The sequence below is a fragment of the Opisthocomus hoazin genome, chromosome 7, assembly GCF_030867145.1.
Source record: "Opisthocomus hoazin isolate bOpiHoa1 chromosome 7, bOpiHoa1.hap1, whole genome shotgun sequence".
NCBI lineage: Eukaryota > Metazoa > Chordata > Aves > Opisthocomiformes > Opisthocomidae > Opisthocomus > Opisthocomus hoazin.
Genome location: NC_134420.1, coordinates 28,285,929 through 28,312,488, shown reverse-complemented (window position 1 = coordinate 28,312,488; position 26,560 = coordinate 28,285,929). Strand labels below are relative to the sequence as shown.

At 45.6% G+C, this 26,560-nt stretch overlaps 1 protein-coding gene across 7 annotated transcripts in view; it reads right to left on the bottom strand.

Moving 5' to 3' along the window:
* TSPAN18 (tetraspanin 18) overlaps window positions 1-26,560 on the bottom strand; it is a 119,643-nt gene that overhangs the window by 14,240 nt on the left and 78,843 nt on the right. For 5 of the 7 annotated variants that reach the window (XM_075425368.1, XM_075425369.1, XM_075425370.1 and 2 more), the window contains 3 exons: window positions 10,068-10,157; window positions 4,467-4,558; window positions 3,534-3,728 (listed from right to left, as the gene is read on the bottom strand). In XM_075425368.1, coding sequence (XP_075281483.1) covers window positions 3,534-3,728; window positions 4,467-4,529 — 258 coding nt within the window. In that variant the 5' untranslated portion in view covers window positions 4,530-4,558; window positions 10,068-10,157. Of the gene's footprint in view, window positions 1-3,533; window positions 3,729-4,466; window positions 4,559-10,067; window positions 10,158-25,305; window positions 25,336-26,560 lie in introns of those variants that run through there. The other 2 variants (XM_009935346.2, XM_075425374.1) reach the window with 2 other exon arrangements.

Genomic DNA, 26,560 nt, shown 5'->3' with positions numbered 1-26,560 from the left:
GTCAATTATCAGAGCCGTAAGCGATTTTTCCCCCTTGGCAAAGTGCACGCACCACCCTTGTCTTCCTGCTTCTGCTGTGGAAACAAAAGAAAAGGAGCCTGGGCTCAAATGACAAAACAAGGAGAGTCAGATGAGCAGGGACTTCGGTTGCTAACAGAACGCTGTTCCTTGATTTTGCTGAACTAGTTAACTCTATAATTTATTCTTACTGCTGGAGTTTTCTGTGTGGCTTCTTTTTTTTCCTGCTCAGAGACTGTTTTGTTTTTAATTTCACCACAGGAGGGCAAAGAACAAGTGATGAGAATGAACGATGCTTTGCAAATTCACATCATCATCCATCAAGGGATCTCAGAATAGTCAGTAAGAGGTCTAAGGTGGTGATCAAGTGATTAATCCCATCACCCTGCTAATTGCATTTCATTTACTGATTACTGGGAGACACAGGTTCACCCAAGCTCCAGCATAGGTCTGTGCAGAAGTGGAAGCAGCCATTCCCAGATTATCTCTGATAAGCTTCATTATCATTCCCAAACTGATTTACACTTACATTGTGCAGTCTGCATTACAGATTTGTAACGGTTACTGCAGAAAACACATGAGCAGCCATTAGGGCTGATGAGAAAAAGAAGATGGATCATCAGTGTTTCAGAACTTGCTCTCATTCTGCATTTTAAGGAGATTCAAAATCTGCTTATTATGTTTTGCCTCCCAAAATGAAACTTATTACTGATAGATGAGAGCACTAAACAGCCACTGGTTAATGCATGGGACACAGCAGCCTCACATTCACACTTGAGACCAACACTTGAACATGGGTATCCAAGGTGAACATCCTGAGGACTAGGGTCTCACATGTTGGTCAAAAATCCTGCCTCAGCTCCTGGTGATGGTTACAGGTTTATCAGAATTTTCCACAAATCAATGTTTCATGTTTCTTTTTCACAACTTGTCTACTGTTCCAGTTTCAGCAATGCTGTTCCAAAAAGAGCAGCAATTGCCTTTAACCCAAAGGACCCACATTTTCATGCTGAAAATTGTCAGGAGCTACTGCATCCATTTAACAAGAGTGCAAAACGGGATGTCTGCACTCAAATCTAAGCCTAATGAAGCTAACACAGACTGTTCTTGTTGCAAAGCTGAATTCAGTCCCATGGTGCAATGTTGTACGCTCAACAGCACTTTGGGTTCTGATTCTTATGGTGTTCTTTTGCACTCAGAGGGTCTTTAGTACAATCCAGAAGTTATTGAGATAATTAGTCTGATTTTCAGGCCAATGTTTGTTGCTTTTTGTGAGCCAAGTCCAAATGCTGCGAAATCTAGAAACACTTCACAGCCTTGTGCTTACTGCAGCATGTCAGGCTCCACAGTGATGGTTCTTTACCAAAGGACAAGCAGCTTCATGAAAAATAAAAGTCCTTGCAAACACAGAAGCCAGAACCTGGAGAATATGCATTTTGCATGTCTTGTCCCTTCTATCTTGTGTTTATATTTGGACTGAAAGCTTCAAATATACATTATGCATCACTGTGAAATCTCACTCAAGAAGCTCTCTGGCTCATCAATTCTTTAAAAAACTGTGTAAGTGGACTTGATTTGATCTAGCAGCTTCTCCCCAAGTACCACCTCCCTGAAGCCTCAACACCTCCGTTTTTCAAGGTGTTCCCAGTCTCTCTGGCATACGCTCATGAATGGTTTGCCTTTTCAGTGCCTGAAACTTACTCCCATCAGACTTCTGGTTTCACAGATGTTTTATGCATTTTAACATCAGCTGGTGTTGCCCCCCAAAAAACAGAAATTAGCAACATATCTCTTCTCACTTGGTATCAGCACAGATCCTCATCCAAGTGCTTCACTGCTGTTGGACATGAGATGGCAGGTTGTTTGACAGAGCTGACTTTCATACCAGAAGCCCTAGAAGACCTAATCAAAGTTGAACACTAATTCCTCATCCAATGATTACTTTCAGAGTTTCTCCTAGTCTAGAGCATTACTTCCAGCCCATATATTTCTCACATTCCAAGCATAATATAAAATAATAACAAAAGTAAATAAATAAAGCAGCAGGGCTCAGAAGTATCTCTAAGAGTCAGAAAAGTAATAACCACAAAACCGAGTGCACTGGAGTATAACTAAAACATCAGGAGGAACATTAAAACCATGATGTAACTCTGTGATGTTAAATCGGGAAAGAGCGTGGCCTGCAGCTCCCTTCCTCCAGCAAGGTCCCCAGTCTGTATGCAGTGGGCATGTTCCAAAGTGAAAATATTACTCTCCAATTCACTTACAATCAGTATTTCTCATCAAACATGACCTTTAGTCTCTTAATCTGACAGGGACAGGCTTCGAAGTAACCTCAGGCTCATTGGGCCTGACCCTTTGCATTTTATTAGGTTCCTCTGGGCAGATCTCCATGACTTCACAGGTGATACATTTGGTTTTCTGATTTACTTCTGAGGTGAGTCACTAGAAATCAAACCCACAATGGCTTCCACAAAAGGGGTCTCATTTGCAGATTATGAATTCAAGGGGTAGGTGAGTCAAGGGCCAGAGAGAATTTATCTCAGTGAAGTCAGGCTCATCTCTAGGAAAAAATGGTTTTGCAGTCAAGAAAGAGGACTTTCCTGTTCTGTTTAGAGACAAGCCTCTTTTGCACCATGAAACAGCTGTGCAAGATACAGTCATGACAAAACATTGTAAGATCAAGATTAAAAAAAAAAAAGGCAACAAAAATAACCCCAAAGCCCCAACAGCCCCAGAGGGACAAACAAAAGGTCACATTTGACAAAAATTTCAAAAAAACCCCTAATGATCTTTGTCTTTCAATACATAATTGGTATTGCCTTCCAGTAAGAGATAATGGCTGGAAACCCTGCAGTATCAGAACTTACAGCGGAGGCCTAAAGTGCCTTATTTCAGAGGCTAGCTCTTTGTAAATAGTACTTGACGACCACATGGGCTGAAATTTAACCCTATCGTTTCACAGGAAAATTTGCCCAAAGCTAACAGATCTGGTTTACTTTAGGAGCAGAGCAGGCTGCATAAGGCAGTGACCAGCTGTTGACAACTGCAGTGACAGGCCACCACGCAGTTCTGAGCTGGGCAGTTCTGCTGACATGGGGGCTCCGTTACACAGACACTTTGCTCTACACGTTCCCTCTGCTTTGTTGTGAACCACTGAGGAATGAATTCACAAGCAGTGGGGTTTGGGTGACCAAGAGAGGACCATTTTCGGTCTCTTTCTGAAACAGCTCCAAACAACCAAATAGGACCATTTTGAAACAAGGCTTAACAAGGTCAAAATACCCTCCCAGATGTCCTACCCACTGGGCTCAAACCTGGTACAGGGAAAAAGCAAATTATCTGTATTTCTAGGTGTGTGTAGAAATACCCTAAGCCTATTATCCAAGGGAATAATGGTTACAATAACAGACACGCAATCATGCACTCGTCACAACATTATCGATCCAGTCACCCCCATTCCTGGGAAGCACCAAAAGGCCAACAGCAAATGCAGGGACACTCAGGACACTTACAAAAAGCAGGAGGCATTTGTTCTCACGGATGGCACCACAGCAGCCGAGGAAACCCAGCAGAAAGAGCATCGCTCCCATAGCCAGCATGATGTACGCTCCCGTGAAGAGCAGAGGGTTGGCCGCCACTATCTCTCGAAAACCCGTGGGATCCACAATGACCCAGATCCCAACTCCCAGCAGGCACGCTCCTCCCAGCTGTCACGGCATGAGGAGAGGAGAGAGAGGGAGACAGGTCAACATAAAACAACTGCTGCAGAAAAACTGGATTCATTGCTATCCTTTGATCAAAGGTGTTTATTTGGAGAATCTGTGTTTCTCCACGGCATTTATCCTCCACTGAGCAGGTGACTGCTGACATGCTACTCTTAGTACCTCCTGCTCACTAAATGAACCACTTGCAGCAAAAGCACCTTTCTTCCTTGACATGTCACTCCACCAACTGTCCTAACACTGAAAGACCAAGTCTCGAGCTGCTGCCATGTCTGTAGGGGAGAGCCCAGCGAAGGGGCACACCTGAACCATCCCTACCACAGAGGCCGGGGTGGCTGGCTGCTCCCACCCTTTCTGTCAAAGCAACAGGGTCACTGAGAATGACTCTACATGTGATAGGAAAACGATTGTGTTTCCTAGTGAAAACACCAGCCGGGCACCCAGGACTAGAAAACAGTCACTTGCGCCATTCAAGGATACACCGTGTACACCACTCGTTACAGCCTTCCCTCTGGTCTCCCTTGCCAAGGGCAGGACTGCGCTGGCTTGCTGAATGTCTGAACATCTTTGGATGCTGCAAAACCCTCAGTGGCAGCTAGCGCAAAGCTGAGGGGCTATTCTGTGCCATGGGAACTTTACCAAACTACAGCGTAACCTTCTGGGGAGCAGCAGGCTGCTGGAAACAGGAGGATTCAGGAGAGAAAGTGGGTTCTAAATACTTACAAATATAAAGAAATTGAAAAGAAACATCAGGTACTTCATGCAGCTCAGACAGTCTCCCTCCATGGTCTTCAGGCTCCTTGATCCAATTCCTCCTGCAAAACACCAACCCTTCCTTAGCACACTCATTTTTTTTTATTGGAGTGACACAATCCTATCTCAGTTTGAATTTCCCCCAAGATCCTGTGGAGTTCATTATATAGAAGAGCTCATTTGTTACCTGAACAAGGCAACATAGCACAGGCTAGCAAGAGATAATGATCCCTGCTAAGTCCCTTTGCGTTCTTTCAGGTCTCAAGCTGAACACAGATGTGAAGAGGAAGGTTGCAGGAGAGGAAAGCTCTAGCTTTGCTTGCAAAGTGAGACACTGGGGCAAAAATATCCCTCTGTGCATGAAGATTTTTTTTTTCCTCAGTCCCTAAAGCCTGTCAGGTCTAAGAAGCACTGAATGTACCTGCTTACTTCATGCCAGAAAATGGTCATATTGACACAGGAGCCCGAAGAAGCTGTGCCCATTTGAAAGACTCTCAAGCAAGCATTTGGGACAGTTAGCTCCATGCAATCCCCCTCTACGGAACGAATGCCACACGAACACAGACAACATTCTCAGCGAAACGTGCAGACGTCTGGAGGAGCTGGTCTGGGAATGCCCGCAGTGCATGGACACGGGGGAGCTGGACAGGGCTGTCCTCACACAGTCACTCAGCCTGGGGCACGACACCTGCCTGTCACGCAGCATGAAATGGTTCTGGGCCAGTGAAGTCCTGGTGCTCTGCACCCCACCCTGCAGGTGGTCTTCTGAAGGCAGAGCCCACAGATGGTAAGCTTTTAAGACCAGGAAAAAATGCTAAGGAATCTCAAGCAGTTTTGAAACTCCAAGTCTGAATTAGACAACAGACTGCTTAGGACAGTATACTGTACTGGAAGAGCAGCTATAAATCCTGATCAGGTGAGGCTACATTGGAAGAAAGTATCTGCTCACTGTTTAATGAAGTGAATACTTCTCCCAGTACGTAATTATATCACCAAGTACCCTACAGGGACAGACAAATAAATACACAAAGTAGCAAAATTTTCACTGAAACAGAAGATAATGCAGTCATGGCACTGTGCACAGATGGATGCATATATCTGCATAGAGGCACAAGTTTGCTTAGCTCCCTAGAGAAGCCTTCCCAAAGCCCACATGCTGCTTAACCCATCTCTTTCCCTTTCTCCACCGCAAATGCCGCTCGCTACATAAGCCTGCATCCAACGATATGCTATGTTAGAAAAGCACATTCAATTCACTTAAAAGAAAAACCAGAAATTATCCAAGGTTTTCACCAGGCCAGAAATAAAACTCTTTTTTTTCACTCCTACATTGTTTTTGCTAATCCACAAAACTTGGGAGTGCTGTAGAGCCTCGTAGGGTGCTTCCCTCTGTGACCATGGGAACTGCTCTGCTTTAGCCAAAGAGATGAGAAAACCCACGCCAGGCAGAGCTCCCAGCAAGGGGCTGCCTGAGGTAAGAGCCAGATTTTTATCACAGATGTGTGCGTTTGCCACACTTCTTTGACTTGGTTTAAAAATCAGATGAGATCCTTCCTAGTGGCAAAACAGGCAGAGCCACAAACGGCGCGATGCAGAAGCTCCTGCAGACATGCAGCTGCTTTCCCCCTGAACCTTCATGGCCCTGGGGCAGGGTGGCAGGGTGCCTCTGCCAGTTGGGTGCTGCCCAGGAGTCCCCTTGGCCAGAAGAAGCCCGAGGAGATCCACAAAGCCAGTCTTACAGTCCACCTCGTTTCTGGAGAAACACAAACCTGAACCTGAACCTGAGGATGAGGGCAGTATTTTTCTTTACATAGTTTATTTTCTTATACCTCTGATAGACAATTGTTCTGCCCAAAGAGACTCAAAGGCAAGACCACGACTGCAGGAGATGGAGTGGGGCCCAGACCTCTGACATGGGCCTGGAGGAGATGGCCACAGGTTCCTGACAGTGTTTAAACCCATGGCTGCAAATGTCACAGAAAAATGAGATCTTGAAGTCCAGAAGAGTAAGGAGCTGACGAGGAAATTCTTCAGTTTCATGGGAAAAGTGAAGCTTCAGTTCCACTAACCCATGAGCTTGGACACTATGGCAGAGAGGGATATGAAAATACAGACAAATCGGAACTTCAAGAGACCCACACCTAGTGGCACCTAGATGTTCTCAGCACCACACAAAAAAGTTATGCTTTGATGAAACAACGGATGGCCAACTCAGTATATTAGCCAAAGCCTGAAAGTTATCTGAGAAACTTCTAAGTCCTGCTGCCTTGAGTACCCACCCAACATGATCCATATCGTAGTAGCCTTAGGAAAAAAGGAATAAAAAGCAAATACAAAGCCATATTGTGCTGCTTCACATCATTCACACTCATCTCACTGCAGAGGCACCCACACGAGAAACATTGCCTGTGGTCCAAGAAGCAGCAGCGCCCAAGTCTAACGTTGTCTTGCTGCTTTGCAGAGTTGTTAAATCACATTCCCGCCTTGCTTTCCTTTGCATGTCTGGGTCGGCTTCCTCTGCAAGATGAGCAGGCTCCCTTGGAACCGCTCTGACTTACACGAGCTGAGGGTAGGCCTCCTTTTCTTTTCAAAGACAAATCTAAGCTATGATTCCTTGCATTGCTCCTGCATGTGCTTCCACTCAGTATGTTAGAATGTTTTCTAGGCGTGAGCCGGGAAAGGAGACTCTAAATCTGTTGAGCAATCAGATCCTGAAAACTTCACTGGCAGGGCCCCACGGTCACAGCAACCTGGGAGCAGCACGAACACCTGCACGCTCAGCTTCAACAAGTGAGGACTCCCTTGTTTGCCTGGGCAAGAAATTGTTCCCAGTGCTGGTGGTGCTGGGCTCAGATTTCTAATTTCTAAACCCACCACGCTTCACACAGCAAAGCAACAGATAAGTGCAACCCTACTAATAGTGCTGTCCTTCAAGCCAGGAACACACCCAGTGGGGCTTACAAATCCCAAAGTCCTTCAACTCAGGATGTGCAAATGGAAGTCAGTGGCAACAGTGCGAGGTCTGGGCTGGCAAAGCCAAGAACAGAGCTTGTCAGAGCTTCCAACATCATAATAGCTCAATGAAAACGTCCCAAAAATGCCAACCCACTGATCTGATCTGAGAAACAGGAGTTCTGAGCAACTGTTCCAGTGCTGGAACTTAGGGCTTGGAGAGATCCATACATATCAGCATAACACACCCTTTCCAGTTTCTGCAGGGTACCCAGATTCCCAAACAGCTCACACAAGATCACCATTTGGATCCTGTGATTGCATGGACTGAAACAGGGCAAATCAACCAAAAGCATGATCTGACCTCTTGTGTAGCACTTAAAACTGTTTCATGTCGGAGCTCAAGCACTCCAGCGTATATGAAATATATTACCATCTAATTCATAAATGCAGTAGTGCTGTAGACTTTGAAGAATATATAACTAATGCTATTTACAAACAATGCAAGCAAAATGCAAATAATTTTACTTACAAATAATGTCATTACGAAACCATTTGTGCCAACTGCTGCCTTACTAATTAGCTGAAGGCACCTGAAGTCCCTGATAACAGGCCACGTGGAGAAAATGACTGACATGAAAGGACAATACTGACCCACAGAGCTGCTTTTTCCTTCCACTTTTCTTTTTAAGCTACGCACACAAAAGGCAAATTTTGTAAGTTACTCCTACTACACACTGATGCAAGTGTGATAAAAACTGAACGCTTATGCCTTAATCTACCTTTTAAAAATATCTTCTCTCCCCTCCTCCAGGCCCCAAATTTGTGACAGATTAAGTTCTCCTCTGCAGGAGACATTTAATGCTAAGCAAACATTAACAGACAGAACTGCAGAAGACAGCGGCTGACAGATGCTTTCCCTGGCTTGTCCCATCTCAGGCTTGTGACACATACGAGATGCATTTGCTTTTCTCTGAAACGTAGCTGTAAATGTTCAGCTTTCTCTTACGCAGATTATCCTACATTTCTCACCCCCTAATGTGAATTTTAGCTTGCAAAGTGATGGACAGGCTAAAAATCCCCAGCAGCGTAGCCAGGAAACACACCCCAGCTGCTGTAATCAGTCACAAATAACATCTAGTTATTCAAGGCAATGCATTTTTTTGTTTCGCAGCCACCATTTATTTTCTTCCCTCTGACATTTGCTTTTACGCTCCTTGCAGCTACCTTGAACTTCAAAGTTAGAGCACGTTGTTCAGGGTCACATTAGTTAAGCCGTGAATATCTCCAAGGACTCAGGTTCCCCAGTCTCCCTGGGCACCTCTTCCAATGTTTGACCATCCTCCTTGTGAAAAGATTTTTCCAAACAGCTGTCCAAGCTGCATCCAAATTACCTCGTGGCGAAAGGAACAAGAGCATCCCTCGGATGTGCCAGTCCATTCCATCTGAACTCTCAGGAGTACCTTATCCTCACCAGTCTCAATCCCTGCATCGTCCACACCATACCACTGCTACCTTCTACGGAAAACAAGTGTGTGAACCATTTTCATTGCCTACCATTCCAACCACGTAATCCCCACCCCTAACATATGTCTGCAGACTATTCATATTTCACCACAGAGAATTCAGACATTGTGCGCTTGCCTGGTGACTCATCAGTCTCCCCGTCTCGAACACTTGATAGAAATCGCAGAATAACCAAGATTGGAAGGCATGTCTAGAGGTCACCTTGTCCAACCCTCACGCAACCACTTTTTCAGTCACTTCTCTTCTATCACGTTGTCCATGTGTACCTTCTTTTCTCATAAATATCTCTTTGCCACAAACATGCATGAAGACCTTGTTCACTGAACTGATTCGTTGCTTCCTTTAAAACCTAGGAGCCAGTTCTGCAGTCCCTCCTACAAAATATTAGCCAACACCTTGAGGAGCAAACGGTGCTAACTCACACCTATTTTCATATTCATGCACAATGCAATCAAGTGAAAGCAGAAGACATGTTTGAAGCTCTCCAGAACTGCTGCCAGACAGCCTTTAAAGGAATTAGAAAATGTGGACCAGATTTTCTTCCAAGTCAATGCATCAATTTCTAGAGGCTGTCCCAGCTGAGATGTCACTAGAATGTCTCAGCTGCGCCAGTGGTGAAGGAACACCACAACCTGACATTGCTCCATTGCATCCTCTCCCTAGCAACATGGCAGCCCATGCTCTGGCTTGCAAGTATGGAGACTTGGCTCAGCGTGCTTGCCTTCCTTCACAGAGCATCTCTCTCCCGACAGGATTTCTGTGTTCACTACCTGCAAGTGGTATCCTACTCCTTTAAGCCAAAGTGATGGGGTCTGCTAAGAGAATACATCCATCAGCTGGTGCCTTCCAGAAAACCCTCTCAGAGTACTATTACCAAACGGTCTGCTTCTCCAGGTAGAACAGAAGTAGGGGCAGGAGAGAGACTGAAGGGGGACAACCTGCTGCAGTAGACCTCACAGGTGACATGATGGCAGATGAGCTGTGTATTTCTTACCCCGCTCCTGCACACTGCAGCTACACCTAACCAGCCCTGACAGAGATATAGAGAAAGTATCTGACATGCAGAAAGGAAGAGCCATAAACAAGACTCACCTTCACAAATCTTGGGACTTGAAGCACAGTGTCTATTCTAGTCTTTAATTGTCTGTGTGTCCCATGTATCTCTTTCTAGCTAAGCTTGTCCTGTAAGAGAAAAATATGCAATTACTGCAGAAGTCAATAAAATGCAATCACGTTAAATACACAATTTATTAAAACACACCATCCTGATGAATATGCTCAGTCTAATTGCCACCTTAATTTAGTGTACATTAGCACTAATGAAGAGCTTTTAATACCCAGTGAGGGATCCAATTCCTCAGAATCTCTTTACCAACCTTCGGGGTGTTTTAAATGCCCACAGACCACATGTAAATCTATAGTCCCATTACACATGCACCTCATAGCACAACAGGACTAGATTAATACCAACTGCACCTTCAATATTTTATAGGAGGTTTAGACAAACTTTTATCTGCTGTGACTTTACAGCCCATTTACTGGGAAAATGGAAAAGGCAGAGGAAGGGAGATGGAATGCATCTTTGGGAAGCCCGGCCCAGCCATTAGGAGCAATGGCCTGAGACGCTGGTGCTATCCCTCGTTCTTCCAGCCAGCTCTCACGCAGAGCTGAGCAAACTTTTTCCTCTCCCTCTGCCTCACTGTCACTGCCTGGGAAGCGGCAACAGAGTGGAACAGCGAAGCCGCCGCACTGCCCACCCACAGGCGTCAGATAAACCGGTGCAGGCAGAGGGACCTGGGTGCAGATCGCCACCGCCCTTGAGCTAGCAGTTACAATTTCCTCCGTAAATTTTAATTTCTGCCTGCACAACGCTAACAGCTGTCTTTGGCTAGGCAAGGGTGAGGTGAGACTAGGGACTAACGTACAAAGCATGCTTGTTTCACTGTTGCTTTCTCTGGGCATCCTCTCTCGGGTTGTTTTTTCCACTCGTCCGACACAGCCAAAGGGGCAGCCTTTATTCAGACAGCACTCCATGCCGTAAGGGGCCACGATGCACACAGCGTTGCTCGGCACTGTAACTCACTCACTCATCCTTCTCAAACCATTTTGGAATACTCGCAGCTTTGGTGAAGCCCCTGCTTCCCGGTGAGGGATCAGGTAAGTCGCCAGGGTCTCTCCCTGCTCTCTCACTGCCAGCATTTCAGCACGATTTCCGGAGCGGGTGCATTTAACGTCTGTTTCCCACAAACATTTGTGAACGCACCTTTGAAAATTGCCTTCCATTAAGACTTCTGTGAGTAGAAGTTTATCGTTTGTTGTTGGCAGGAAGCAAAAAAAGAGTTTCAAGGTGGCTCAAACTCTTACAATGTAAAACATATAATGAATATTCATAGACTTCTTGTTTTGCATTAATCCCTCACATTTAATGTCCTTCCTCTGTCGCTGCACACCTGCATCTCTGAATGATGAGAAGGGATGGCTTCTCTTTCAAAATCTGGAGGGTACGAACATGTATAGCCCATCGACTCATCTCTGCTGCGAAGCGCTGAAGGCATCTGCCGAGCACTGGTGGAACTGCCCCGCTTTACAATGCTGTGTGTGAAGGCTGCCCCGGATGAGTGCGGCTTCACCACCAGCATGGAAGTTCAGAGGGTGCTACGTGACCGGCTTGGGAGACGCTTGCAGCAGGCTCAGGGACCTCCAGAAAGGGGCCTGGAGAGTCTACAGCTAGGACAAGAGACAGTGTCACTACCCTTTGACAGTCAGCAGAGCCCAGTGCCCACCCTTACCGTTTTATCTTTCCCTTTTGTGTGTGTCAGGGGACACTTCATCCTGTGTTTTGCAGGTGCAATTGCGACACGATTTCTTCAGCTGTCCTCTCCTGTGATGCCACTGTCCTGGGATAGCTGCTGCCAGGAGAAGATGGCTCTAACTTTAAAGCAGAGATGACACTGTGCTATATAAACCTATCATTAGGAAAATAACCAGAACGGCAGGATTCCCGCTCCTACTGTGTGTGCATATAATTATATCCCTACAAGTCCTCCAAGGTCTGCGTGGGAGAGGAATTTTATTTTTTTATTCCCCTTAAGTCACAATATTTTAAAGAAATTACAGCACCAGGGAGAGGAAGAGCTTAAACGCTTCAGTAGGTACCAGCAGGTGTTGTGTCAGAAGGGATGAAAGAGTGTGCTTGGTGCCAAACAGTCGCAGCGCTCCCTCACTCCACGGCCCTAAAGGGGAGGAAGTCCCTGCCAGACAGACTCTCTTTGGTTAACAGCCGCGACTTTGTCATTAGGGAGAACTGCGGAAAGTGCAAAACCACCATGCCTAATTGTGACTCGAGCAAGCTGATGCCTTTAATTGCAGTCGCTGGGGAAACACGGTGGAAGCCGGAGTACTGGTGGCGGCCGAGCCTCCCTCCTCGGGGCTGCGCGGGCGAGCGGTGCTGGCTGAGCCGACTGTGCAGCTGCGTCCGGCACGCTGTCCGGCCTCCTCGCTCGTCTCGCAGCCTCCACACCAAGCCTCCGTGACGAGCACGCCTTCTCCTCGCTTTCGCTGCTTTTAGAGCAGCTCTTTGCAAGGTGCAGGCTTCGATGAAGGAAAAGCAGCCCAGCTCGTGACTCCTGCTGGTCTCACACAGTCTCAGACAGTCGGAGAGCCGGAGCAAAGACGGAGGGGACAAGTCACCGTCCCTGGAGGTGTTCAAAAAACGTGCAGATAGGGCACTTCAGGACACAGTTTAGCAGGTATGGTGGTGTTGAGTTCACAGTTGAACTTGATGATCTTAAAGGTCTTTTCCAAACTTAATGATTCCACGACCCAGTGAAAAAGAGGCTGATACAGTCAGCAGGCAGCACGTCAAACAAGAAAGCTACTGCCAGTCCCCTTTGCTTGCCACACTGGCAGGATCTAGAGAAACCGGGACACATGCCAGCCCACATGTTCAGCCAAACTGAAGCTGAAGACAAAAGTCACGTCCTGCTGGACCTCTGCAACAGGTCAGGGCTTTTACGGTGCAGCGTGAGGAGAAACATCTCTGTGGAAGCACGATATTAACATCATTCCCTTGCAACGGCTTCAGAAAAAAGTAAAGCGTTTGCTGCTCCTGAACTGGAGCTTGGCACAAGCCGTCAGCCCCATGCATTACCCCGTAACTACTGCTCCCACATACATAACTAATTGCACTGGAATTTCATAGTGCTTGCATAGCAGAGTCATTGCTGTGACACGACTACATTACTGCCTGCAAATCCAATTACGTTCCGAAGTGCACTGTATAACTATAATCGGCCCCTGCGGAGCAGCGATGACGGGACCTGCACAAGGCCATGCAACTAGATACTAAATTACAGTCAATCTACCTCCTCTTCAGTTGCATTAAAATGCTAATGTCACCGTAATATGGGCCCATTTACCAGCAATGACTGCCTTGCCTTGCAACACTGGAGTGAATGAGGCTCTTGCACTGCCTGAGAGCATTTAATTCCTCAGTGCAGTTGAGCGAGCAAAGCCCTCAGGGGTATCTTATACCTTCAAACACTGATCTGTTTGGCTTTTATCACACTAAAATCATACGAGGCTTGGGATGGCGTTTAAATGAATCTGAGCTGCTGCTAAAACTACCCGAAGCTTCCCACCCAAGCTGAGCGTTCGGAACAACTGGGCCACATCCCTTCCTGAGCCTTGTCTGTCTGCTTTTAACGGAGACACATTTCTGCCACCAAAAGGCTGTGCGTAAGAGCACAACAGTCACACACACGAGGAAAAAGAGGGCTGGACCGAACCTCTTAAAGCTTCATATAAATAAAACCAGCTTTGCAACAAAAACTCACAACACCACAACTCTTGCATTCTATTTTTTATATTTGCAACTTTGCACAATGTATGCATAGAATACATAAGACCATATGGAGGTAAAATCTCCCACATGTACAGAGACATTCAAAATGAACATTCAGAAGTCCCAGAGCAGAACCTACTCTCCCAAATGCTGCAACATTTGGAAAAGCATTAGGGTACGTGTTTGAAGTGCCAGTGTTGCACCAGGCCACAAGCCACTCCATTTCAACTCGTGCAAACGTGCATACAGCACTGTTTGAAACATGAAACGCTCACTTTGGCCCCTTCCCAAGCAAAGTTCAATAGGTAACCGTGTCTGGCTCTTTCTTACATCTTTTCCCACACAGACATCAGCCATCTCCACAAAGAAGGTACTGCATACAGAACCAACACATCTGATTGATAGCCTACAACTCTTTTAAGTTCTGTTCCTTAAAAAAAAGTCCTCAGATAGCTCACAGGTGTATTTTCCCTTGTATTAACCACAGCATACAATGGAACCATACGGTACCGATTGTCTGTCTTTCTAAACAGATGACCCATGGATTATACGCACTGATAGTATAACAATATTAATTCTGTTTAGCAGATAAGAAAAACAAGGCTAAAAGGGGAATGGATGTGCTAGATCTCCTGTCCCACACAGTATAGTCCTTTGTTCACAGGTCCATACTGAGACCAGTCCCAAACCCATGAAAAAGTTGATCCCTTCTGGCTGACAACGTATACTCTTTGACAGGCATCTTCTGTCCCAGAAAGAAGTCTATCAAGCATAGCAAAAGGGAGGTGGGTAACTCTGGTCTCCTATGTCTGAAAATATTTCCCTTCAGGACGGAATAAATGTCACCCTCCCCTGAGTGGATCATGGACTCCATCACAAGCCAAGTGACATTACCCACTGTCATGTCAGATACTGTCAAGTGTTGAAACACTCCATACGCTCGCACGGCATTCCAGACGCTTAGGGCATTTAACACGAGGCGTAAATGCCTGCCACTTTTTCCCTGAGCCTGACACATCTCACCTTTACAACAACTGACTCCTCCGTGCTCTTTTCTATTCTTTTTTTCTATAGCCTTGCTTTGTTTGCAGCAAACGCCTCAGCAGTTTGTGGCATTCATGATTGTTTTGAAAGATGCAGGAATACATCTCAGAAACACTGGGCAGTTGCTGTGGCAACCTTGTCCTCCTCAGACCATGATTTCCAATATTTTAAGAAGTTTCCTGATACTTTGCAGGCTTCAGGGAAACAATGCAGAGGAGGAAAATGATTGATTTTAAAGTAAGGAAGCAATCAAAATGGATTACTGTGTGCCACAGGGCCTTGTCCTATCAAAAAGATGATGATTATCTCTCCTTAGCAAGGAAACGCAGCCCCAGACAGGCTGGGCAGAAGCACAGGCAAGGGCCCACAGGCAAGGGAATTTGAAACCTCTGCTTTTATCAGCTGTTTTAATGCAGAATGGAGCTCCAGATAAGTAGGTTAACTTTTTTTTTTTTGTTATTCTCAGTGCTTTTTCATAAGGCGAAGGTGGGGAAAAAGAACCCCACCCTTTAACACCATTTAATCGGGGGACTAATAATCTTAGTTGCTTTTAAGAAAGGAATCCCAAACAGAACTTTGAATGCATTAACTATTATACAAAAAAATGAAAAAGAAACTTTCCTTGTTCAAGGTAACTGCCTACACAGACATAAAAACAAAATAGTCAGTTTAGTCAGGTTTAGTCAGTCTGGAAAAGCAAAGGTTAGGATGTAAGAAACTTTTCTTACCATGTAAGAAAAGCAGATTTTAAATGAGGGATCTCGGTAATACTAAGTAAACCAGAAAATAATATTGCTGGAAATATGAGAAGTGGCATTATTTATCTGATTCTGGTCATCTTTCAAATGTTTTTAACAAGAAGAATAATAATGCATCCCAAAGTGCCATGGATTCTAAACACAATAGGAAATTCTTGATCCCACATAGCTCACAATTCAGAGTGATTTATTTATTTAGGAAATAAATACGTTTCACAAGCTATAGGTATGATATGTCCAGGAAAACCTGAATTCAGCAAAGGTCATGAGAAACGACCTAGGGAAGAGAGGCAGACATGAAGTCTAAGTTTCCCTGCTTATAGCCAACTGATAAACATCTCATATATATTCCAGGTGCAAACCTAAACTGAGTTCCACTGTAATCAGCACCTTTAACTTACTCTAAGCCATAAAACTGCACCTAATGTGGTTTCAAAGGTAAATGTGACTGATCTCAGCCACATCTGTCCCAATTAAGGTATGAACACCAAACCATCCAATGCCTTTTGCTACAGATATTTTTGACTTCTGATTAAGAGAGAGTAGGAAGGAGCAGAGACAGAACCATGGCCACAGCCCACAACAGAGCTTCAGATGTTCTGCAGGAAAATAAGCGAGTTAATAAATCCCATAATCTTGGCATACTTCTAAATGTTCTCTCTTCCTTCAAAAGATGTATAATCTAAGCGCTCCAGCAACGATCAGGTTCCAGGCAGACAAAAGACTCTCGGAAAAATTCATACGTAGATGACAGGAGTAGAGGGACTAAGTGAGATACGAGCCAAGACTCGCAGGCTGGCTCCCAGCTGCTTTTGCTTTCCCAATGGATAACAGATACTGCATCAAGACACACAATGTCATGCTAGCGAATTTGCTGCTTTCTTAACACCTCATTTTTCTCTTCATCTGAACTTATTTGAAAGCACGTAGTTCACTGTCCCCCTTCTCCCTGCTCTTTTGTCCTTACTCACGGCAAGGGAAACATGAAAGACAGCACGGCTGGTTATTGTTAATGCATCTGAAAGTGCAGACATTAAAAAAGGGGTTATTCTGGAACATGCCATGGTTTTCCTTGCTATTCGCACAGGCAGCTAACGATCACCCTAATAGCTTCTCTCTCTGTAGTCATAATAAGCCTACAAATGAACCCATTCAGCACATATTAAAAAGCAAGGGATGCTCCTTTGATTATAGCCTTTATGGAAATCTCCGAGTATTTGTTTTGTTGCTGCACAGCCGCAATTAGGACACGCTGCTGGGAGACAGCTCAGCTGCCAGAGCAGTGGGGTTTGGAGACACCTCCCAGCGCCACAGCAACACATCCACCTCTCCCAGCATCAGTTGGCGGGGTTTGGAGACACCTCCCAGCGCCACAGCAACACGTCCACCTCTCCCTAGCATCAGTTGGTGGGGTTTGGAGACACCTCCCAGCGCCACAGCAACATGTCCACCTCTCCCCAGCATCAGTTGGTGGGATTTGGAGACATCTCCCAGCGCCACAGCAACACATCCACCTCTCCCTAGCATCAGTTGGTGGGGTTTGGAGACACCTCCCAGCGCCACAGCAACATGTCCACCTCTCCCCAGCATCAGCCGGTGGGGCTGCCCTTGAGCCGAGGCGAGCACACTTCAGCTCTTCCAGGAATGAAGAAACAATAGGTGCCTAACTAAACTCCCTCTGCTGATGCCTCAACCATGTTTATGAAGCCACACAGACAGCCGTGTGCTGCAGCTCTTGTGAGCGAGGGGAGCGCGGTGCTTGCGCTGTGCCTGCCGCACCGACCGTGGTCCTGCCACCGGCATCCCTCCACGCCGCGCTCTGGGGGCTCTTGGGGCTGGAGGCATCCACTTCACGCTGCAGGAAAACTAGGCAATAAGGGGTACGTACATTGGAGAGCCCTGAGCTTTACTTTGCTGAGGGGAGAACTCGCTTCCATCGCCACCTGTAACTCTTCCCCCACAATAGCCTCATCCTTCCACACGCAGGGAGGGGAACCGAGTAACCTTACAGAAATCTCCTTAGCACTTCACTGCTCAGAGGTTGATCCAAATCCCATTTATGCTGCTGACAGACTTAAAACTTCTTCAGGAGAGAAAGGGGGGGGGGGAAAGAAGAACTTTTAAGGATGTAAAACCTTACGCAAAGAGGATCTAGTCTTCATTACGGTTTGAATCTGGGTCAAATATTTCATGTGAGCTAAAGTTAAAAGAGCATAACTTTTTTCCCCTTAAGGAAGAGAACACCATGAACAATATACTCACTTTCCCAAAAACATCCTTATTCCATAAGCACAGTGCATTTGCAGCAGTCTTAAGCGGAGAGACTTGGGGAGCAATTCATTTTTGCACACAAAGACAGCAGCTTACGTGCTGATGACACGGATGCAGAGGCTTTCAATAGCCTCAGTGGGGTGACTTTCACCCACAAGAAGTATAACGTCTCCTCTTCGAAAGCTAGCACTCTAAACAAACCGCTTCGACTTCACCTGAAAGACAAGACCTTTGTATGGAGCAGATATTTTCTGCATCTCCAGGAGACCAACTGGGGTTAAAGCAGGTCAAACCATGTAATACAGATAGCTTTGTGTTGACACTACCCACGGTGCCTATTAGGAAGGCCATAATTGTAAAAAAACATTTCCCAGTAAGGATATTTAAGACAGTGCCAAAGAATATCCCCAGGCAGGCTTTGTTTTAAGGTTTGTGAGCTTCGGTGGGGCAAGGATTGTATCTTTCCTTGTGAAGTGGTTCAGGTTTTTAGCTCTATTGTAATCTAACTAACACAGAATGGCAGCAGTGGAAACTTCACTACCAGCATCACTTGCAAGCAGACTTGGTATAGCCCGGGACAAAACCTGAAGCACCATCAATCATACATACACGCAAGAATTAGCATGCACTGACAGGGTATCATAAGGACTCTTTCAAAACTGAAAGAGCAAATTTAACCATGGAAATACTCTGGATGCCAATGAACTTTCTTTTACTCAGTTTTCACTGATATTTTACCAGCTAGAAGTCAGGAGTTAGAAACTGAAGACAAAAAATCCTCTAATTCAAATCAGGGAGGCTGGAATAATTCCAAATGTATCACTGAATGATGGAGGCACGAGCAGCTTACATGGCCTTAAAACAGTACAAAACCCAATTTGTAGCTGGGCTGCAGAGCACCTTGCTCTTTGCATCCAAAAGAGGCAAGAACACAGTCTGACCCAATCTGGTATTCCTATTTTTACAAAATCTAGGCAATCTTTTTAGGGAGAACAACGGAACATACGGATGTAACCAGATCTCCTGCGAGGGGGACGACTCCACAGGCTAACCGCCACATCAGTCAGGACTGGGCTGAATTCCGACTGAAAAATCACACCAGTTTTCAGTGGCCAAAGTTCACTATATCCCCACCTTTGCTATGCCTCTTTTCTTGATCAGCATGAAATTTGAAAGCAATGCTGCCTTCCAGCTAAAAAACCCATATATTCTGAAAGTATCAAAACCAGGTTTGCAGGGCAAACAGCCAAAGCAGCCCAGGTTTAGGCTGAGAAAACACAGGGAACAACAAGATGTTCGTGCTATTCACAGCATGGAGAGACAGCCCTTCTGGGGCACTCTCCCCGTCTGGCTGCAGAGTTGCTCCGAGCTCCGCATCAAGCACGAGAAAAACTGTCTGAAGTGACACAGCCTTTAACAGCCTCTTCTCCCATCGCTGCTGTCAGCACGGGGAGAAGAATCTCTCTGAAAACAATGTGGAGTCTTGCTGTGCAAACGCATTTGACGATAAATTTTATGACAAATTTCAAAACAAGATTTGTAGTCACCATTCTGCATGCCTGATGATACACCAACCACCTCGCATCAGAACATAATCACCACTTAAGCCTTAGATTGCTTTCCACATTACAGTCTGAAAGTCTTTTGTGAAGCTCAGCGTCCTTTGTAAAGCTGATGTGGCTACGCTCCAGGATACCCAGCCAGTGTCCTGGGCAGCTTCTGTGGTCTCCTGTCTAGTGCTCAGACCACTCTATAGCTCCAGTTCTGCTAACATCTTTCACAGAAACTCACAGACTCTGGCAAGTCATTTCAAGTTGGTGTGTTGTCGTCGTCCCCTGCCCCCTGTATTTAATATAATTAACAACAACACTTATCTGCCACCCAAGGAATCTGCGAGATTTCATTCAGCCAGGCTGCCTGTACTGAAAGTAGTTGAGATAGTACCAAGAAAGACAGTATTCAAGCTATGGCCATTTTTAGATGAAAACAAGCATTTTGAGTGACTGCCAGTATTATTTAAAAATGTTCAGGCACAAAACCCCAGGTGGAGTCCTTCATATGAATCACACTGTTCTGAGCTCATGGCAACTGGAGGAAGAAAGATCAGATGGCTTGTACTCCATCTTTGCCACGTTCCCCATCATGCTGTGCTCAAAACTGCAGAAGTATCCATTTAGAGCTGATGTCTTCAGAAATGCTCCCCGTAGCCCTCACACAGACACCTCCTGCAAGTTTCCCCTGCAGGTTCACACCGTCACCTCCTCACTAGGAGAATCCCAAGTCAATGATCTATTGATAGGAAGAGAGACACAGCACACAAGCTCATCCTGAAAACAGACACTGTCCACAACACAGTTGAGGTTCCTCACCAACCAGTGCTACCAGTGCCCCAGGGCTATCGGGCAGCACAGAGGTTTGTGTATTGGAGGGAAAGGACATTCTCCTCATTAGCTGAGAGCTATTGCCAGGCCAACACATTTTGAAACTTTACCTTCAGCACAGCAGCCCACACATCACCCCGCCCGCTGTTCCCCATTGACAGCAATGTGAACCACTTCTTCCAGGAGGCCAGCAGAGGCATGAGAGTCTTCAGGGCATTTGGGATCCTGGCTGCCAGTAAAGTCTAGGGGGTGGATGAGGGGGTAGTTTTAGCAAATGCAGGGTTTACAGCTGCTCCTGCAGAAGTAGCTCAGGAGCAAAAGTTTTTCAGTCAGCACAGACCTGATCAGGAGTTTGAGACAGGTGCTCCCAATTATCTGATGCTCAAAGCAGAAAAGCTGCAGTGAAAAACTTTCCCCAGTAAGGGACAACCTGTTTGCAGCCCTTGGAAAACAGGTTTGTTCTCACATCTTTTGGATGAAGCATACTAATCTGCACACAGGGTGTACCCGTGTAAATCTGCCTTTCAATATTTCTGTTTCTGTTTATCGGCACCAGCCTCCTCCCGCTCAGGGCCCATATTTAACCTCCATCCGTTCAAGCTGTGCACCCAGGTGCCCTAGAGGCAAGTGCAGCTTGACTCTGATGAGATGGAAGATGAGCTACAGGAGATGCACAGAGAAATACGAGAGGCAGGAGGTGTGCTTAGGGGTCTGTCACTTCGACAGGCTGCGCTCCTTTTCTGAGCCTGCACACTGCCCGTGGGCCAAGCAGAAAGCAGGGATGACGCTGGCCCGCGCTGCGAAACCCTGCAGAACAGCTCTGACTCCGTTTGTCCTTTGCCGGTTTTGCTCCTTCATTGCTGCTACTCGGTGGAGCTGAGCATGCCTCGTCAGCAGAGCCGAGTTTCCCTCTCTCAGCCCCCTGAGCCCCAGGAGGGTGAGCGCACCGAGACCCGCAGGCTTTCCCCAGAGTTTTGCAGTTGGTGAAACGAGCACAGCCTCACCTTGCCCTGACTGACCCAACCACCTCCCCATCCCCAAGCAGGGGCTTGCTGGTATTTCTCTTCCTCATCAATTCCACTGCTTCAAGTTTTGATTGAGAGGCTGTATTTTATCTTCTATTATTTCCTAACTTCCCCTCTCTTCCGCAATGCATTGGCTTGACACTGTTATCTGCACCATGTATCATATACCATATTCATCTTTTTTGTCATCTGATTTTTGCGTATGAGTTGTCATTTAGCAAATCTGATTTTGCTCAGAAGCATCCAAACAAATCTGTGAGTCAAAAAGAATGAATGAAAGAATAAAAGCAAACGCCAAGCAAGCCCCCACTTCAGCACTTTACATATCCTGTATGAAATACCAGCTCCTGAAATTTATTTTTTGGCGAGATGACATCTTTGCATATAATGTATTATCTCTCCATTATCCCAGGGTGAAACCGCTCAGGTTTCTCAGCTAATACTTATCTGCTGCTTTCCCTTCTATCCTGGGAAGATTACAAATGAATTAGGTGGCTCCAAAGCATTTTGGGGTAATAACCAGGATATTGTTCTGGTAAAGGAGGCAAGTCAGAGGTAACCAGCTAACTACAGAATCTATCAGTACTGACTGGGGGCATTCATTTCTGTAAATCAATGTAACACTGCTAAGTCTATACCAAACACCCAAAATAATGACTTTCTCATTACTTACATCTTTACTATAGGCTCAGTGATTCTGAAATTAGTCCCTTCAACTGGACTATTGTTTGGTCTAGAGATTTCAAAAAGAAAAAAAAAAAGAAATTCATCCTAGGACAGGATATTTTTTAATGACAGATCTTATTCTGTCACTTAACAGAAACAAATTACTACACTGGTGGATATGATATCAACAATTAACCCACAAAACAAACCGATTTTAATTAAGGTGTCGATGTGCAAGGGGGTGGCTGGAGACTTTGAATACCTGCTTCAAGAAGTACAATAGATTTATACAATTCATAGGCAAGATAGGGAGGAATTTACTTCACACATCCTGTGTTTATTTTAAGGACAGAAAATGCGGGGTTTAGTTCATGAAGGCAGCTTTATGTTACCACCTGTGGTTATTACCATAGCTTTGCTTGGAGACCTCCATTTCACAGTCTAGCTGTAGTGGCTTATAAAAAACAGGGAATTCGCCTGGGGTAAAGGGTGCTTAACCTCGGTGGGGCTGAAAATATCTTCACTCAGACTATGTTTCATTTTCCCAACCACACAACCAGACCATGGCCTCATCACAGAGGCAGCTTCTCCAAGCGAGACCACATTTTTCTAGCTGAAATAAAATGATATGTCATGACCATGTCCCCTTTACAGCATTAGTTTCTTTCCTACTGTACCTGAAGGCTTAGTGAGCAATTCAATAGAAACTTTATAATGCGGGGGCTTTTTCCTTTTTAAAGATGATGTATCTATCCTTTTTGTTAACAGATCTAAATGTAAATACACCAGAAAAATATTCTCTTTCCCATAAACTGGAGTAAGCCATGTTGTAGTGTGGGATTTTGCCACTTTAACTATGGGGGTAAGAGCTGAATTAGCAGCGCTGCATAGCGCAGAACAATGTTTCTTAGCGTCTGTCCACTTTAAACAATATCCAGCAAGAGCTCTCAAACCAATACAGCTTACTCCAAATCCCAGACCAAAATATCATCAAAAGCCTTTTTGTCCCACCAGTTTAAATATGAACACTTCAAGCTTTACAGAGCCATTAAAAAATACACACTCATGAATGAACAAAAACAATCAACAACAACAAAAAAAACAAAAACAAAGAAAAAGGGAGAAGAAAATGGGAAAACTAAGGTCCATCTGACCTGTGAAAGCATTGTTTTACATATTAAATCAAGAAAGTGGTATTAATTACAAAGCTGAACAGACTCTGTGACCTCCACAAAATAAAACAGGCATCTGTAATGACACAAATGGAAAAATACATAGAAACATCAAGAGAATAAATTAATAAATGGCTAAATCAAAACCTACCAACCTTCCCACAGCTCATCCTCTGGGTGAACGTGGGCAGGGACTGACCTCCCACCCAGCCCTAGCAGCCAAGTGCTTTGTCCCCTCCCCACAGCCCCCTTGCCAGCCTGTGGCTCTGCACGTGTGAATGTTGGGCACCTCAACCAGCAATGGGCTGCTGGGCAGTTTCTGCCAGCGGGATGGATGCTTGGAATTGCTTCAGGAAAAAGGAGAAAGCCACCGCAGCTGGAAAGCTGGGGTAACGCCGCTCCTGTGGCTCCAGCCAACGTGCACCCAGGAGTGTGCTTAATAACGAAGCAGTATTCAAAGGGGCCCTGGGCTGTACTTGCACAGTAGTAAGAGATGGTCAGATGAACAGGCAGCTCCATAACTATACACCAGATCAACTGGGAAAAAAATTGCACTTTTTGCCCAGTACACCATCCAAGATCATCATGTGTGTCTGTGGCAAAGGCAATGGACTAGAAGGAAGCACACCCTGCCCTGAGGAGCGTGTGAGACCATCTAAGGCAGGCCCAAGGCTCTTGTGGGGGGTTACAAGTTTCCACGTCAGCCCTGAAAAGACCCTTCCCACGAGGACACTGGCCCGCTGGGCAGGGGTTAGTGGCAGGGACGCACTATCATACACCACAGCAGGATAACGAGACAACCTGTAACTTTTGCAGCCTCAATTGTGCAGTGACGCTGGTTTTCAAAATACTGAAGATAGTTGATGAGTGCAAGCAAGAGGAAAGTCTTTTTTGTCTTTACAGCTTCAAACAATAGCACAGTGACAGGAACTTTACAGACCTCGGATATTACATGACCTACTCGAGCTCAGGCCCTGAACTCTATATCACGAGGTCCCTGTTCAGAACAAAGCCAAGTCCTTCTAGCTCCTCTTAAGTGACTCTACTAGCATTCATTAAAAGGACAGTAAAGGGACAGCAAATGGTTTGCTAATAAAGGCTGATTCTGAGGTGCACTATGAGTAGAGGAGAGGTAGCATAATTACATTAGTAAAGGTAACTGAGGTCACCGCCACACTGTTGTTTGCTCTTTAATTTAAGCAAAAATAGTGTAAGGTGGCCATAATTGGGACAAAAAAAAAAAAAGAAAAAAGAAAAAAAAAGGCAGAAGAAACTGTTCTGCTTTTGCATAAGTCTGACTGCATGATTACAGGATGTTGTCGATGTCTAAGAGGGAGCTACTGAATATTTAACCTTAGAAATGGAAGCCTGGTTGTCTCTGGCCCGTTAACATCCACACGTATCTTCCATTAACTCTAATTAGGGCTAACGGGGTGTTCACATAAGTATCTCCATAATTGATGTTAATAGTAGTTACGGGCAAACGTTGATAGAAGACGAAATGCCAAGTTTCTTCTCCAGGGTTAAACACTCCGCAGCCTGTCTGTCTCTCATTTCCATTTCCTCCCATAACGGCTCCCCAGTCAATCGCACGTATCCCAGACAGTCTCACACACAAAGTCTTGCAACAAGAGACACACGCAGCCATAAGTAACAGCACATGCTGCTATTTACACAAAACACAAATGCAGACCCCGCAATACCTGACACATATTAAGCTGCTTCACTTCTGTGTGCTCACCGCTGCACAGATACCGCCACTACCTACAAACAGCACAGACCGACGCATCCCTTTTTCCTTGGAGACGCCCAGGCTTCACAGAGGAACGACATTGTTTCTATCATATATTAAGATAAGTCATTTTCAATTAACAAACCAAAGAGCAAACAAGATTATAGCAACAACCTCAATTACCCTTATTAATGCCATTATGCCACCCTTAGTTGCTAGGCTATACTATATTCCCAAATCAGATATTATTAACAAACCATTAAGTTTGTAAATGAGAACAGTAAAATTATCTGCCATAATCAGGACAGTAATAATAATGCACCTTCTATTGTGCTTCTGGCTCGAGCCCTGAGCTCTGCAGCACGAGTTCATTTACAAGCATTAACAGACTGCTTCCAGCCAGGGGTCATTTGCTAGCACAAAGTCTCGCTCTCTTACCCCACCATAAGCGGAGAATTTCCATCAAACTTCTGCAGTTCTAGAGCTGAGCAGATTTATAAACTGCCTTTAGTTGGGAAAATATTTATAAAGCCTCAGGGAATCAGAGAAGTACTCTGCTGTTTCCCTCATGAGTTGCAGATATTATCCGCAGAAATCTTACGACGCTGAAGCCTTTGCCAGGGACTTCACGAAGGGGCAAAACGTCCCAGAGGAGGAGTGATGGGGAGCGATGAGGAGCGCCCGTGCAGGCAGCCAGGCAGGGAGGAAGGAGCAGGACAGAGCTTGCGGGTGCTGGCCGTTGGAGCCAGACGAGGAGCTGCGCTTGTGGAAAATCTGACTCACGCATCTAAACCCTCCCTGTGCCCTGGTGCTAGCAGTTGCTGGTCCTCGTGCGCTTTGGGGCAGCTCCAGCCACAAAACGCGTGCGGGCATGAGTCCCGCTGAAATTAATCGGTGCTTTCTCTCAAAGATAAGAGGGGGGGAAAAAATCAATTCATATATTTGTCAACTCACCTACACGGGCCCCAAGTTATATATATGAAAGAAGAGGCGTCTCCCGGGACTCATCCTAAATCAGAACGGGACGTGTTTTGGCTTTGCTATGTGAAAACAAACTTTTTTTGCTTGCTTTGTTTTCTGCCTTGGGGAATTAGTGACTCAGGCAGGATGCTGAAGACTCAGGGGGATTTATTTTTCATCATGTTGAGGGCTTTTTTTTTTTTATCAGGCACGCATGCTTATTGATGCAGCTCTGCTCAGAATAAGATTTTCAATAAACCATTTCGCTCCCCCATTTTTTTTTGTAAGTTTATGGGGGGAGCATGGGGAGGTTACTGTTCAGTAAAGCAAGGGATAGGAAGCACAGAAGGCATGAACCCGAGGCATGCTGGCTGCCTGCAGAGGGGACAGAGCCAGCTACCCTTCTAATGCACAAACCGCTTTGCCATTCCCTTCTCAGCCCCTTTTGTCAAAGGGGAGGACCACGCGCAGCTCCCCCGTGGCCTCTGCTCTGGGCACCCTCACGTTGCTTTTGTTGCGGCACTCAATTCCTACACCACGTCCCTCCTCTTCTGGTTCCACCTTCCACCCAGACTCTCCTGGAGATACGTGTCTGTCTTGCACAGAAGGATCCACCTTGCTGCTGGACCCTGGGACCCCACAACTTCGTGAAAGACGAAAGTTTCTGTAGGGGAAAACCCCTCCCCTTTTCTTGGTCAGGTCTGATTTACCAGAGGTACTTTTCTGTATCCAC